Source organism: Erythrolamprus reginae, chromosome 10, assembly GCF_031021105.1.
Source record: "Erythrolamprus reginae isolate rEryReg1 chromosome 10, rEryReg1.hap1, whole genome shotgun sequence".
NCBI lineage: Eukaryota > Metazoa > Chordata > Lepidosauria > Squamata > Dipsadidae > Erythrolamprus > Erythrolamprus reginae.
This window is the reverse complement of record NC_091959.1, coordinates 45271866-45288236: the sequence shown is the minus strand read 5'-3', so window position 1 is coordinate 45288236 and position 16371 is coordinate 45271866. Positions and strand designations below refer to the sequence as shown.

General features: G+C 43.0%; 1 protein-coding gene across 1 annotated transcript in view; it reads right to left on the bottom strand.

Annotated features, from left to right (window-relative positions):
* Positions 1-6314, bottom strand: part of CCDC60 (coiled-coil domain containing 60) — a 39651-nt gene extending 33337 nt beyond the window's left edge. Inside the window, exon 1 of the mRNA XM_070763110.1 lies at positions 4944-6314. Coding sequence (XP_070619211.1) covers positions 4944-5228 — 285 coding nt within the window. The 5' untranslated portion in view covers positions 5229-6314. The remainder of the gene's footprint in view (positions 1-4943) is intronic.
* Positions 6315-16371: the final 10057 nt, after the last annotated feature.

The window sequence follows — 16371 nt, the reverse complement described above, 5'->3', positions numbered from 1 at the left end:
CCATCCTTCCTTCCATCCATCCTTCCATCCATCCATCTATCCTTCTATCTATCCATCTATCCATCCTTCCTTCCATCCATCCATCCTTCCATCCTTCTATTCATCCATCCATCCATCTATTTATCTATCCATCCATCCATCCTATCTATTCTCTCTCTCTGTCTGTCTGTTGTAACTTCAGTTATTAAATGAACATTTGTAAGTCAAGAGCTACCTGTGTCGAGTTTTACTTTAAGACAGAACCTTGCTGGAGATTTAGGGCGAGCCTACTCCACGTACAATTTGCTAATTGAAAAGGAACAAAAAGGTATTATATTCTGTCTGTTTGGGTGAGGGACTCCAAACTCAAGCCTGTACATTTTCTCAAGAGATTGTTAAAGTATGCATTATTAATGTTAATTGCTAATGTCTGTCTGCCGTTCCCCCCCCCCCCCCTCTCTCTTTTTTTTCTTTCGGGTATTCAGATTCATTTTTTTACCAAATCCTCACGCCTGTAAGAGACACAGAAGCTTAATTAAAGGGAGCAAATCAGCAGAAGCAAAAACATGACATGAATTAGATGAGCTCAAGAAATCCTCCAAAGCCTTCAGGGGGGTCCGAACTAGGCTTTCTGTCTTGAATAGTGGGGGGGGGGGATTCCCGGTTGAATATTATGCTCTGTATCATAGGCTGTTCCGTGAATTCTGCTGGGCGAGGATGCTGCTGGTTCTGGGAAACTACTGTATAATAAGAGAAAAAGAACAAGACCAAAATGCCTGCAATTTGGTACCTCTACCTAAGGACGCCTCTACTTACAAACTTTTCTAGATAAGAACCAGGTGTTCAAGATTTCCGCCCCTCTTCTCAAGAACCATTTTCCACTTACAAACCCGAGCCTCCGAAACTGTAACTGGAAAAGGCGGGGAGAAGCCTCCGTGGGACCTCTTTCGGAATCTCCTGGGAGGAAACAGGGCCAGAAAAGGTGGGGAGAAGCCTCCGTGGGGCCTCTCTCGGAATCTCCTGGGAGGAAACAGGGCCGGAAAAGGCAGGGAGAAGCCTCCGTGGGGCCTCTCTAGGAATCTCCTGGGAGGAAACAGGGCCGGAAAAGGCAGGGAGAAGCCTCCGTGGGGCCTCTCTAGGAATCTCCTGGGAGGAAACAGGGCCGGAAAAGGCAGGGAGAAGCCTCCGTGGGGTCTCTTTCGGAATCTCCTCGGAGGAAACAGGGCCGGAAAAGGTGGGGAGAAGCCTCCGTGGGGCCTCTCTCGGAATCTCCTGGGAGGAAACAGGGCCGGAAAAGGCGGGGAGAAGCCTCCATCCAGCCTCTCTCGGAATCTCCTGGGAGGAAAGAGGGCCGGAAAAGGTGGGGAGAACCCTCCATGGGGTCTCTCTAGGAATCTCCTGGGAGGAAAGAGGGCCGGAAAAGGCGGGGAGAAGCCTCCATGGGGCCTCTCTCGGAACCTCCTGGGAGGAAAGAGGGCCGGAAAAGGCGGGGAGAAGCCTCCGTGGGGCCTCTCTAGGAATCTCCTGGGAGGAAACAGGGCCGGAAAAGGCGGGGAGAAGCCTCCGTGGGGCCTCTCTAGGAATCTCCTGGGAGGGAAACAGGGCCTCCCCCCTCCTTGTGGTTTCCCCAATCGCTCACATTATTTGCTTTTACATTGATTCCTATGGGAAAAATTGCTTCTTCTTACAAACTTTTCTACTTAAGAACCTGGTCACGGAACAAATTATGTTCGTAAGTAGAAGTACCACTGTAATTTATATTTATGAATAATAAGCTGGCAAATCTAGAGGCAGAGCTTCAAATCATGAAATTGGCCATCACAGACAAATTTCCTGGCCCGTACAAAGAAATCTTGTGTCTGTGATTTCTACAGGTCATATAATTTTTTCCTATAATGGTCAGCTATCGTGGGAGGATTCTACGCTTAATGGCAATCTAAAAATACTTTAATGAATACTGTTAAAACAATAAGCAGGTTTGCAACAGTGCTCATAAGGGGAAAATGATCCTTTCTGCTGTGCATACAGCAATAGCAATGTTTTTTTTTGGGGGGGGGAGGGGTTGCTTCATTGCATCATGTTTTTATTCCAAGATTCCCCCCCCCCCATCAGCTAAGCCTGCCTACTTCTGGAATACTGTGAATAGACATTTAACAGAACCGCTGTGTGTTATAATTGGATTGCTGCTTTTAAAAAAATGCACGAGCTGTTTCCGACATAAATCCAATTAAAGTCTTACTTAAATTTAGGCTGGGAAGAATCCCGGAGTTATTTGATTCGCCCTTGGTCTTGTTCACCCTTGCAATGTAGTATCTGAAAAGCAACGTTTCCCCCCATCCCCCTTGTATAGTCTGCATTTGAAAGAGAAAACAGGAGAGAGAGAGAGAGAGAGAGAGAGAGAGAGAGAGAGAGAGCATGAGAACAAGAGAGAGGATGAGAGAAAGAGAAACCGAGAGAAAGAGAGGCAGCATAGAAACATAGAAGATTGACAGCAGAAAAAGACTTCATGGTCCATCTAGTCTGCCCTTATACTATTTCCTGTATTTTATCTTAGGATGGATCTATGTTTATTCCAGGCATGTTTAAATTCATTTACTGTGGATTCCTCCTTCCTTCTTTTCCTTCCTTCCTTCTCTTTCCTTCCTTCCTTCCTTCCTTCCTTCCTCCTTTCCTTCCTTCCTTCCTTCCTTCTTCCCATCCTTCCTCAATCATAGAAACATAGAAGATTGACGGCAGAAAAAGACCTCCAGGTCCATCTAGTCTGCCCTTATACTATTTCCTGTATTTTATCTTAGGATGGATAAATGATTATCTCAGGCATGTTGCAATTCAGTTACTGTCGATTTACTAACCACGTCTGCTGGAAGTTTGTTCCAAGCATCTACTCCTCTTTCAGTAAAATAATATTTTCTCACGTGGCTTCTGATCTTTCCCTCAACTAACCTCAGATTGTGCCCCCTTGTTCTTGTGTTCATTTCCTATTATTTTATTTTTATTTATTTGGTTTGTTTGTTTGTTTGTTTGTATGCCCCCCCTCTCCGTAGACTCTTCCCTCCTGAACCTTATTTCACCCTTTCATATATTTAAATGTTTCAATCATGTCTCCTTCCTGATAAGTTTGATGCTTAAGACCTTCCACCATTTCTGTAGTCCGTCTTTGGACCCGTTCAATTTCACCAATAACTTTTATCAACACTTTTATCAACACGATATCTTTATCAGAGATTCACAAGAAGAAGTTAACCCACTTAGCAAGTTTCAAAATAAACAAACAGATAACAAAGATGTTGACTAAGGATATGTCTTCTCCAGTGGTAAAATCCATTTTTTTCCAAACTACCAGATTTGTGGGCATGTCTTGGTGGGCGTGTCAAGGCGTGCATTGTTTAATGGACAGTTGAATTGGCCACACCCCCTAGTCACATGACCTAGCCATGCCCCCCCAACCAGTCCACCCCCCCAAAATAGTCTGAGAAGGACCATGAATTGTCCCCCCCATTTAAAAAGTTTGAGGATCCCTGGGATTGGACAATGGCTAAAATGATAAAAATGATAATAATTCCTTCTATATGCAAATTATGTTTGCCCAGTGGGTCTTCCTTGCATTGCCCGAACTATGATTTATTCAACTAATTTTCAAATTAAATCTAATCCTCTAATGGACAAACATCAAGTCACCGCTGTAGAGACCAAGTCTCCCTCTCAATCCTGTTTCTTTTCATGTGGTGGGTTCCAAATTTCCAGCCCCCAAAGACCCTTCCTGGCCATTTTCTATTTAGCGCAATGGTTCCCAACTTTTTTTTTTGACCACGCCCCATCTAAGCATCTCTAAAAATTCAGATGCCACCCACTCCCCCCGTGACATATAATTCTTCGAGTCTTGTCTATGCATGTATTTAAAAAGTGTTGCTAAGATCTAGAGTCACACATTTTCGAATTGCCCCCATTAAAAATCAAATTGCCCCACCGGCCCCCACGTTGATTTAGTGGTTTTGGGAGGCTGCGGGTGAAAATCCTTCTAATATAATTGATGATTTAACCGATAGCTAATGATTTAACAGTCCAAGGTGATTTAACAGACAACTGATGATGTAACAGACAACTGATTTAACGGACAACTGATTTAACGGACAACTGAAGATTCGATGGATAACTGATGACTTAACAGATAACTTCCCACCGGCCAATAAGGGCCTACAGAGTTGGCCTTCTCTGGGTCCCGTCCGCCAAACAATGTTGATTGATGGGAAAGTTGGGGAAGGGCCTTCTCTGTGATGGCTCTGGCCCTTTGGAATCAACTGCCTCCAGAGATCTGTACTATCCCTGCCCTACCAGCCTTCCGGAAAGCCGTTAAGACCTGGCTTTTCCAGTGGGCCTGGAACCATGACTGACTGAGTATATTTATGTTTTTTTCCCAAGGACTATTATTATGTTTCTTCTCTTGATATTGTAACTTTTTAAATATTTGCTTTAATTCTTGTTGGCCGCTGAGTCCACTGGAGTTGGGTGGCATATAAATCTTAATAGGAAGGAAGGAAGGAAGGAAGGAAGGAAGGAAGGAAGGAAGGAAGGAAGGAAGGAAGGGAGATGGAGGGAGAGAGGAAGGAAGGAAGGAAGGAAGGAAGGAAGGAAGGAGTCCACTGGAGCTGGGTGGCATATAAAAATAAAGAAGAAAGAAAGAAAGAAAGAAAGAAAAAGAAGGAAGGAAGGAAGGAAGGAAGGAAGGAGTCTACTGGAGTTGGGCGGCAGATAAATCTTAATAAGAAAGAAGAATGAAAGAAAGAAAGAAAGAAAGAAAAAGAAGGAAGGAAGGAAGGAAGGAAGGAAGGAAGGAAGGAAGGAAGGGAGTCTACTGGAGTTGGGCGGCAGATAAATCTTAATAAGAAAGAGGAAAGAAAGAAGAAAGAAAGAAAGAAAGAAAGAAAGGAAGGAAGGAAGATTTAACGAGAGATGCACACACTTACCGGAGGTAGCTGCCCCAGACCATAGAGGGTGAGTTTCCTGGGATCGAGGTAAAGGGGGTCCCCAAAATCCTGATAGGGTTTCCAACAGGGGGTAAAGTACCCCTGTTGTGAGAGTTGTTTGGCCCTCCGATGGTAGCTCTCTAGAAACACTTGTTCTCTCGGGACATCCCAGCAGTTGTAGATGGTTCTACTCCTTGTCTGGATCTTCAGACCTTTCTGGGGAGGGATGGGCAGTGGCCTAATAATAACAAAGTAGCGAGGATCGATTTTGGGGTTCAGGGGCATCCTGCTACTGTTGCTCCCCCCGGGGGAGGGTGTTTTCCAATAAGAACCTCAAGTAACTGATCGATCAATAGGCGATCGATTTCTTGAGTCAAACCCTTGCTAAATGAAACCCTAACCTACGAGGAAACACTCTCTTGGGATTCACTGTCTTGGGCAATTGGTTTTTTTCCCACCCATCCAAGCAAACCACAATTGCTCCAAGTTATGTTAGGCTGTTGGCGGCATCTAAGCCAAGATTCCTGGTTGGCCTCCCAGGAGGAACAAAGTTCAGACCACGTGACTGTTATTAACCCTTGAGAGGAAGCAAGCTTAGTGGCCCCCCTTGTGTTTGGGGGCCTGTGCAAAACCCTACGAATTAAAACCAGGCTTTCCAACAAGCCAGGATGAGAGACCTAAACCCTGAGTTTGAAACCCAGTTTGGATCTAATGTGGACCTACTCCCTTGAATTTTTTGACTACGATTGCATTTCCAGGTCTGCAACAACCATGTCCCTACGCCCCTCTCTCTCTCTCCTTTTTTTTAACTTTATCCTTCTCCAATCAAGTCTCTAGTCCCTAAGAGTACTCTGCTTTCCTAACAAGCCTGTTTTCACCGCCAAAGCTGCAGCCACCCCACTACTCCATCCCAGACTTTCAAGTTTACTATAGGTTGGAAGAGGCTTTTTGTTCCTCTCCCCAATTTTTATTTTCACGACGCTAGTCCCTAAGAGGTCCTTTTTACAGCCCTTCTGGAAAACTAAACTCCTAAAGGTCTCATGGCTGAAGCGAGGCCTCCTCCCTGAGCTCCCACTCCCTCCAAACCCACTCAAGCCCAAAGACCTCCCTATTTGGGGGCTGTTTCCACCCCCACAAGCCCCATCCCCTTTATACTATACTTCTTCTGTTCCTAACTTTCCCTGTGCGTTGTAAGGCTCCAGCTAAGGCCAAGGCCTGGCCTGGGGGCTTCCATGAAAGAAGGGGCGGTCATTTTAGCCTCGCCCCCGCCCCAATTTGGAGGCGCCCCCTCCCCGCCGTCTCTATTCCGCCCTCTTCCAACGCCAACTGCTTTGGAAGGAGATAGCGACACCCGTTGCCCTTGGCAACCGCGCAACCGGCAAGCATGTCCCTCGGCGCTGCCCGTAGCAGCCGGCTGAAGCTGCTTCCGCCCTTTTCTTTTTGAAACGCAGGAAGGAAGGAATGGAATACAATACAGTACATGCACGAATCCTCTCGGCTTTTTTTCTTTTTCTTTTTTTTCAACCATCTTTATATTTTGCCCATTTTTAAAAAAGGAGGGATGTACGATTCCTCTCTTCATCACCTGCATTGTAATTTTTTTAAAAAATAAATATTTATTAATTTTCAAATTTTCCCCAAAATGACGGTGAATCCTTAAGCAATTCTGCATGTACTTATTTACATTGATTTCCTATTTAAACCATATTCTTAAATACAATATTGAAAGCATTCTATGTATTTCGGCTCATAACATGTCAAAAACAATACACCATATACATATCTAAAAATCCAATTAATATACTAAAAAACTTTTAAAAACTCTAATAAGATTTAAAATAATTCATTACCATTCACACAGCAAAACATACTACACTCAATTCTATGTCTTTATTTTATTTCAGTTCTATGTATTTTATTTTAATATGTTTAATATATTTAAATGATTTAATTAATATATTTATTTCATTTTGATATATTTATTTTTATTCATTTATTTTCAATTCTATGTATTTTATTTCAATTCTATGCATTTATTTTAATTTCAATTCTATGTACACTGCTCAAAAATAAATAAATAAAGGGAACACTTAAGCAACACAATATAACTCCAAGTAAATCAAACTTCTGTAAAATCAAACTGTCCACTTTTTGTTAAATTCATTTGTCCAATACACAATACATATGGAAGAGAATAGACATGAATAATATATATAAATATAATACGTAAAAATAGAGAAGATATATGAAAGGAAGAAAATATATATGATATATGAGATAAAGGAAAGACAATTGGACAGGGGACGAAAGGCACACCGGTGCACTTATGTACGCCCCTTACTGGCCTCTTAGGAACCTGGAGAGGTCAATCGTGGATGGTCTAAGGGAGAAATGTTGGGGGTTAGGGGTTGACACTATTGAGTCCGGTAATGAGTTCCACGCTTCGACAACTCGATTGTTAAAGTCATATTTTTTACAGTCAAGTTTGGAGCGGTTAATATTAAGTTTGAATCTGTTGTGTGCTCTTGTGTTGTTGCAGTTGAAGCTGAAATAGTCATTGACAGGTAGGACGTTGCAGCATATGCTCTTGTGGGCAATACTTAAATCGTGTTTTAGGCGCCATAGTTCTAAGCTTTCTAGGCCCAGGATTGTTAGTCTATTTTCGTAGGGTATTCTGTTTCGAGTGGAGGAGTGAAGGACTCTTCTGGTGAAATATCTTTGGACGTTTTCAAGGGTGTTGATGTCTGAGATGTGGTATGGGTTCCAGACAGATGAGCTGTATTCAAGGGTGGGTCTGGCAAAAGTTTTGTAGGCTCTTGTGAGTCGTGTGAGATTGCCAGAGCAGAAGCTACATAGGATCAGGTTAACAACTCTAGAAGCCTTTTTGGTGATATTGTTGAAGTGGGCTTTAGCACTTAGGTCATTTGATATTAGTATTCCAAGGTCTTTTACTGAGTGTGGTTTGGCTGTGAGAATTTGTTTATTCAGTTTATATATGAGGTTTGGATTCTTTTTGCCGATGTGGAGGGTAGAGCATTTGTTGGTTGATATTTGAAGTTGCCAATAATCAATTTGCTTACTTTTGATTTTTCAATCAATTTCACATGTCAGCACTTTTAGACAGAACAAAGTATTCAATGAGAACATTTCATTCATTCAGGTCTGGGATGTGTTCTTTAAGTGTTCCCTTTATTTTTTTTGAGCAGTGTATATAATTGTCATTGAGATGGAGGACTAGGAATTGAACGAATGAACGAACGCATGGCCTGCACCTCTCCCCATCTAATTGTTACTTTCGGCTCCATGGATAATTTTAATAATTAAATGTTACATCTCAGGGTCTGGCTGGCTGCCCGTAATTGGCACACCCCAGGGTGGCGGCACTCCATTGTGGCGGCACGTGTGGGCATGGCCATCCCTGCCTTTGGGGAAGCGTGCAAGCCAGCTTTTGAAGTTGTGTGTTTGTCGCCTGGTCTCCATGGCAGCTGAAGGGATGAGGTGGGACCGATCCTTGCTCCATCAGAGAACTCATTTTGCTCCGGGCAAAGGATTCTGAAAACAAAACAAAACACGGAGGCGCAACTGGGTGGCATTCAATCTTTTCCAAATGTTTATTTTATGAACGGTGTGCATACATAAGAGTTGATTGGGTTTTTTTTTTACATAAATGGGTTTTATCGGGGTTATTATTATTATTATTTTTATTATTATTATTTATTGGATTGGTATGCCGCCCCTCTCCGTAGTTTTTTAGTTTTTTAGAGTTGATAATCCACTTCTTTTTATTGCTGTATCTTTTTGTATTGTTATTATGTTGTAAGCAGCCCTGAGTCGAATAACAACTAGACACAAACTGTTTCAACTCCTACCCTCAAAACGTCGCTACAGAGCACTGCACACCAAGAAAACTAGACACAAGAACAGTTTTTCCCCCAAACGCCATCACTCTGCTAAACAAATAATTTCCTCAACACTGTCAGACTTTTTACTAAATCTGCACTTCTATTTCTACTAATTTTTTTCTCATCATTCCTATCAACTATTTCCTCCCACTTAGGACTGTGTGACTGTAACTTGTTGCTTGTATCCTAAGATTTTTATTAATATTAATTGTTTCTTCATTGCTTATTTGACCCCTATGACAATCATTAAGTGTTGGACCTCATGATTCTTGACCAATGTATCTTTTTCTTTTATGTACGCTGAGAGCATCTGCACCAAGACAAATTCCTTGTGTGTCCAATCACACTTGGCCAATAAAGAATTCTATTCTATTCTATTCTATTCTATTCTATTCTATTCTATTCTATTCCGTAAACTACTTAAGACCCACCTATACCGCCAGGCATGGGGGATTTGAGACATCTTTCCCCCAGGCTTATTATAATTTATGTTTGGTATGTATGTGCTGTTTGGTTTTTAATTATGATAGGGTTTTTAGTTTTTTAATATTAGATTTGTGCCATTATAATATTGTTTTTATCATTGTTGTGAGCCGCCCCGAGTCTTCGGAGAGGGGTGGCATACAAATCTAATAAATTATTATTACTATTATTATTATTATTATTATTATTATTATTATTATTATTATTATCATCATCATCATTATTATTATTATCATTATTATTATCATTATTATTCTATTCTATTCTATTCTAAATAAATCTGCTCTGTGATTCTTTGTTGTTGGGTCCTTTTAGTGATGGGATGAGTCTTGAGCCCTTGAGTTTGTTATTTACAAAGTTGTAGAAGGCACAGTTGGATTTGGTGCACAGGGGTTTTTCCTCTTCTTTGCTATGGTAGTTGAAGCATCCTGTCTTTATTTGGTGGCATATATTTTTCTAGCGGCTTTTGAAGTCGGCTACATGACCTTTTTTGTTTTTCTGCCAGAGAGATTTTTTGGGGGGGTTGTAGTTTTCTTATTGAGATGGGTAGGTTGTTTTTCTTGCTTATGGTAGTTATTAGTGGTACATATATTTTATTTATTTATTTGTTTGTTTGTTTTGTCAAGTACACATTGGTGGTATGCAAAGATATAGTAGCATTCATATACATGATACAATAGTACCTCTAGATACGAGCTGCTCCACATTCGAGTATTCCAAGTTACGAGTCACGACGGGAGCAAAATTTCTGTTCGACACCCGAGCTCAAATTCGGGATACGAGCCGAGCTTCCACTAGGTGGCGCAAGAATCCTTGCTTCTGGTTATCTCGGCGGGGGAAAAACAAAGTCTAAAGCCATTTGTTCCAGATACGAGTTGATCGACATACGAGCTCCATTCTGGAACGAATTAAACTCGTATCTAGAGGTACTACTGTACTAATAAAAAAGAAACATTAGGACAGGGGACAGAAGGCACGCTGGTGCACTTACGCACGCCCCTTACTGACCTCTTAGGAATCGGGAGAGGTCAACAGTAGATAGTCTAAGAGTAAAGTCTTGGAGTTAGGTGATGATACTACAGAGTCGAGAAGTGAGTTCAATGCATCAACTACTCGGTTACTAAAGTTGTATTTCCTGCAGTCGAGTTTGGAGCGGTTTACATTACGTTTGTATTGTGTGCTCATGTGTTGTTGTGGTTGAAACTGAAGTAGTCATTGACAGGAAGGACATTGTAGCAGATTATTTAATGGGCTATGCTTAGATAATTCTTTTGACTTCGAGCAAGAATATGTTGTAGAGGTCACCGGCAGTGTTACAGCCAGAGAATAGAGTTGGCCAGTCAAAAATTGAGAGACCGGTGTCTATGAGTTCATAGTTGGCTTTTATTGAACTTGGGTGTTGCATTATTAGGGTGAATTTTGGAGTGGCGAAGGTTGAGGCTGAAATTAATCATACTGTGGTGGCTGTTGGAAAATGATTATTTTATTTGTAGTCCATAAATTGCGCTTTTGCTATTGCAGAATACAATGTCTAGGCAACTGTTGAGTCTAGTACAGGTATTGTTTGTTACCAGTTGGTCGAGTTCCAGATTGGTAACAGCGTTGTATAGGGTAGAATGGATGGGTTCCGTAGTGCATTCGTTTGGGGTCCAGTTAATATGGGGTAGGTTGAGGTCACCAAGGAAGACAAGGGGGCACGGGCTGGAGGCTGCCCACATTAATAGTGAGGTTAATTTTTTTGAATGGGTGATGTGGCTGCCAGCGCAGAATTCTCAGCAACCTGGTGTTGCGTTGTTGATTTTCTGGTTCCTCAAGCATCAAAGCCGGGCGGTTTTCTTGGCTGGCGAAGAGAGGGATCCATTGCGTGGCCGAAGGGTGGAGAAGAACAAGGGTGGAGAAAGCAAGCTTTTTCTTGCCCCGTGTTGCTATTGACGCAATGGATCTTAGTCCGCAAAGAACCACCAAGGAGAGCAAGTCAACCTGTGCTCCAAAGTACCAGAAGGCAGGACCCACCCCGGTGGGCCATTTTTGCTCCCAGGAGGCTGCTGGGAGGCCTACTGGGTCCAAAACAGGGCTTGTTTTTGCTTCCAGAGGGCTGCAGGAGGCCTACTAGGCCCAAAATGGGGCATGGGGGCTGCCTTCCCTCGCAGCCTGTTTTTGCTCCCAGGAGGCTGCAGGGAGGCCTACTAGGCCCAGAACGAGCCATGGAGGATTTATTATTGTTTTTATTTATTTATTTGACTTCTATGCTGCGCTATGCTGCCCAGGGCGGGATGTATCCTCTTGCAGCCTGTTTTTGCTCCCAGGAGGCTGAGGGAGGCCTACTAGGCCCAAAATGGTGCATGAAGGGGTGCATCCCTCCATGGCCCGTTTTTGCTCGCAGGAGACTGCAGGGAGGCCCACTAGGCCCAAAAGAGGCAGGAGTGGGTGCATCCCCTCGTGGCCTGTTTTTGCTCATAGGAGACTGCAAGGAATTCTACTAGGCCCAAAACAGGGCACACACCACGTACCTCTTCTTGTGGCCTGTTTTTGCTCCCAGGAGGCTTTAAGGAGGCCTACTAGGCCCAAAACGGCACAGGGGGACGCATCCCTTCGCGGCCTGTTTTTGCTCCCAGGAGGCTTTAAGGAGGCCTACTAGGCCCAAAACGGCACAGGGGGACGCATCCCTTCGCGGCCTGTTTTTGCTCCCAGGAGGCTTTAAGGAGGCCTACTAGGCCCAAAACGGCACAGGGGGACGCATCCCTTCGCGGCCTGTTTTTGCTCCCAGGAGGCTTTAAGGAGGCCTACTAGGCCCAAAACGGCACAGGGGGACGCATCCCTTCGCGGCCTGTTTTTGCTCCCAGGAGGCTTTAAGGAGGCCTACTAGGCCCAAAACGGCACAGGGGGACGCATCCCTTCGCGGCCTGTTTTTGCTCCCAGGAGGCTTTAAGGAGGCCTACTAGGCCCAAAACGGCACAGGGGGACGCATCCCTTCGCGGCCTGTTTTTGCTCCCAGGAGGCTTTAAGGAGGCCTACTAGGCCCAAAACGGCACAGGGGGACGCATCCCTTCGCGGCCTGTTTTTGCTCCCAGGAGGCTTTAAGGAGGCATACTAGGCCCAAAACGGCACAGGGGGACGCATCCCTTCGCGGCCTGTTTTTGCTCCCAGGAGGCTTTAAGGAGGCCTACTAGGCCCAAAACGGGGCACGGGGTGGTGCATCCCCCCATGGCCCGTTTTTGCTCCCAGGGGAGTGCAAGAGGCCGAATGCTGCCTGCCACACCCCCTGGCCATGGCCACGTCCACCCAGCCAGTCATTTGGGCAAAGAACCGGTTGTTAAACCAGTTGTCTGAATCCCCCTCACAAGGCCCCCAGGTTTTCTGTGAAGAGTCCTTGGGATTCCAAGCACGGGTTTTCGCACTGATTTTGAGAAAAAGATTGCAAGGCTTTCGTTATCAATGCAAATGAGCCTCTCCTTGATGAAAAAAGGAAAACAAAATGGAATTTCAAAATGAAGCTAATCAAGAAGTTAAAGAGAGGTTAATCTTCCTGGATTAATCAAATTGCACGCATGAGAGGAGAGAGCGGCAGAAGAAGAGGGAGGCGGAGGGGGGAGAAAGGAAAAAAATTCAATTCCAGATGTGGTGGTGATTCTCCACTTACTTTATTTCATTTAGTGACTGTTCCAAGTTACGACGACCCTGAAGGCCACCCAATGGGATAAAAACATAGAAACATGGAAGATTGACGGCAGAAAAAGACCCCCTGGTCCATCTAGTCTGCCCTTATACTATTTCCTGTATTTTACCTTAGGATGGATCTATGTTTATCCCAGGCATGTTTAAATTCAGTTCCTGTGGATTGCCCAACCACATCTGCTGGAAGTTTGTTCCAAGCATCTACCACTCTTTCAGTCAAATAATATTTTCTCACGTTGCTTCTGATCTTTCCCCCAACTAACCTCAGATTGCGCCCTCTTGTTTTTGTGTTCACTTTCCTATTAAAAACACTTCCCTCCTGGACCTTATTTAACCCTTTAACATATTTAAACCTTTCGATCATGTCCCCCCTTTTCCCTTCTATCCTCCAGACTATACAGATTGAGTTCATGAAGTCTTTCCTGGTAAGTTTTATGCTTAAGACCTTCCACCGTTTTTGTAGCCCGTCTTTGAACCCGTTCAATTTTATCAATATCTTTAGTCTTGCCTCACTCTTTTGCTTCCCGGGGTTTTAATATATTTAAATCATATTTTCTCACGTTGCTTCTGATCTTTCCCCCAACTAACCTCAGATCGTGCCCCCCTTATTCTTGTGTTCACTTTCCTATCAAAAACACTTCCCTCCTGAACTTTATTTAACCCTAAAAAGAAGGTTAAAAAAAGACAATAGGACAGGGGCGGTAGGCACAATGGTGTTCTTTCTGTGCCAGCTCAGGAAGCTCAAACTGCCCAAGGAGCTGCTGATTCAGTTCTACAGAGGAATCATTGAGTCTGTCATCTGCACCTCTATAACTGTCTGGTTTGGTGCTGCAACCCAACAGGACCGACACAGACTTCAGAGGAGAATCAGAACTGCAGAAAAAACAATTGCTGCCAATCTGCCTTCCATTGAGGACCTGTATACTGCACGAGTCAAAAAGAGGGCGGGTAAAATATTTACTGACCCCTCGCATCCTGGACACAAATTGTTTCAACTCCTACCCTCAAAACGTCGCTACAGAGTACTGCACACCAAGACAACTAGACACAAGAACAGTTTTTTCCCGAACGCCATCACTCTACTAAACAAATAATTCCCTCAAAACTGTCAGACTTTCTACTAAATCTGCACTTCTATTCTACTAGTTTTTCTCATCATTCCTATCACCCATTTCCTCCCATGTTGACTGTATGGCTGTAACTTGTTGCGTATATCCTAAGATTTTTATTAATATTGCTTCTTCATTGCTTATTTGACCCCTATGACAATCATTAAGTGTTGTATCACATGATTCTTGACAAATCTATATTTTATTTTATGTACGTTGAGAGCATATGCACCAAGACAAATTCCTTGTGTGTCCAATCACACTTGGCCAATAAAAATTCTATTCTATTCTATTCTATTATGCACGCCCCTTACAGACCTCTTAAAAACGGTTTGACTGTAAAACAATCTAAAGTTGAAGATTTTGAGGTTTAGGGAAGGAACAACAGAGTCAGATAGTGAATTCCAGACGTTGATAACTCTGTTGCTGAAGTTGTATTTTCTGCAATGTAGTTTGGAGTGGTTGACATTCAGTTTGAATCTATTACGTGCTCGTGTGTTGTTGAGGTCGAAAGTGAAGTAGTCATTAACAGAAAGGACATTTTGGTAGATGATTTTGTCAACTATGGTTAGAGTTTGGAGGTGGTGTAGTTGTAAATTGTCTAGAATAGAATAGAATAGAATAGAATTTTATTGGCCAAGTGTGATTGGACACACAAGGAATTTCAGTATTTCAAGTCTGATGGAGTAAGATGTTTTGTTTCAGGAGGAGGAGTGAAGAATAGAACAGAATTCTTTATTGGCCAAGTGGGATTGGATATTCCTTGCAGATTGCTAGTCATTTGTATTATTTTTTTAGCAGATTTATTTATTTTATTTATTTATTGGATTTGTATGCTGCCCCTCTCCGTAGACTCGGGGCGGCTAACAACAATGATAAAAAACAACATGTAACAATCCAATTTAATAAAACAACTAGAAACCTTTATTATAAAAACCAAACATACACACAAACATACCATGCATAACTTGTAATGGCCTAGGGGAAGGAATATCCTAACTCCCCCATGCCTGGCGACAAAGGTGGGTCTTGAGTAATTTGCGAAAGACAAGGAGGGTGGGGGCCGTTCTAATCTTTGGGTGGAGTTGATTCCAGAGGGCCGGGGCCGCCACAGAGAAGGCTCTTCCCCTGGGGCCCGCCAAACGACATTGTTTGGTCGGCGGGACCCGGAGAAGGCCAACTCTGTGGGACCTTATCGGCTGCTGGGATGCGTGAGGTAGAAGGCGGTTCTGGATGTATTCTGGCCCAATGCCATGTAGGGCTTTAAAGGTCATTACCAACACTTTGAATTGTGACCGGAAACTGTTAAATAAGATTGTTAAGATTGTTAAATAAGAAGTGAAACGTCTTCAAAGAAAACCGGAAAGTCCACCCCTATGTTCTACACTTTCTGGGAGAACTACCGAAAAATATTTCCCATTTCCTAGAACTACAGGAAATTTGAAAGCATTCTGTTGCTTAAAGATGTGGACTTCTTAAAAGATTTTCCCTGGTGATCGGTGATTGGCTTCAACCCACCGTGCTCCATTCCACTCCGAAGCTGTTACAGCTGGGGGGGAAAAAGAAGAAAAGATAATAGCCACTGAGCCAACTACATTACATTTTATGGTTTCTTGGCAATTACGCTGCATTTTATGGTGTCATAACATATTACGCTTTATGGCTTAATATCGGAGTGGATACCAGACAGGGATGCATAGAATTTTAAAGAAGGAGAAGGATTTTAAAGAAGGAATGCAACGAAAAGACATTTTAGGTAGGGTGGGGGAGACAGGATAGAATAATAATAATAATAATAATAATAATAATAACAACAACAATAACAATAATAATAATAATAATAATAATAATAATAATAATAATAATAATAATGGTCATGGATTACAAGTGGAACACTCAAAAAGGAGACAGAAGGACTGATACTGGCGGCACAAGAACAGGCCATTAGAACAAATGCTGTCAAAGCCAGAATTGAAAAATCAACAGATGATCCAAAGTGCAGAGTCTGTAAAGAAACAGATGAAACAATCGATCACATACTAAGCTGCTGCAAAAAGATCGCACAGACTGACTACAAGCATAGACATGATGCTGTGGCACAGATGATCCACTGGAACTTGTGCCGGAACTACCATTTCCCAGTGGCAAAGAACTGGTGGGATCATAAGCCCGAAAAAGTGGTCGAAAATGAGCAAGCAAAACTACTGTGGGACTTCCGACTTCAGACTGACCGAATTCTGAAGCATAACACACCAGACA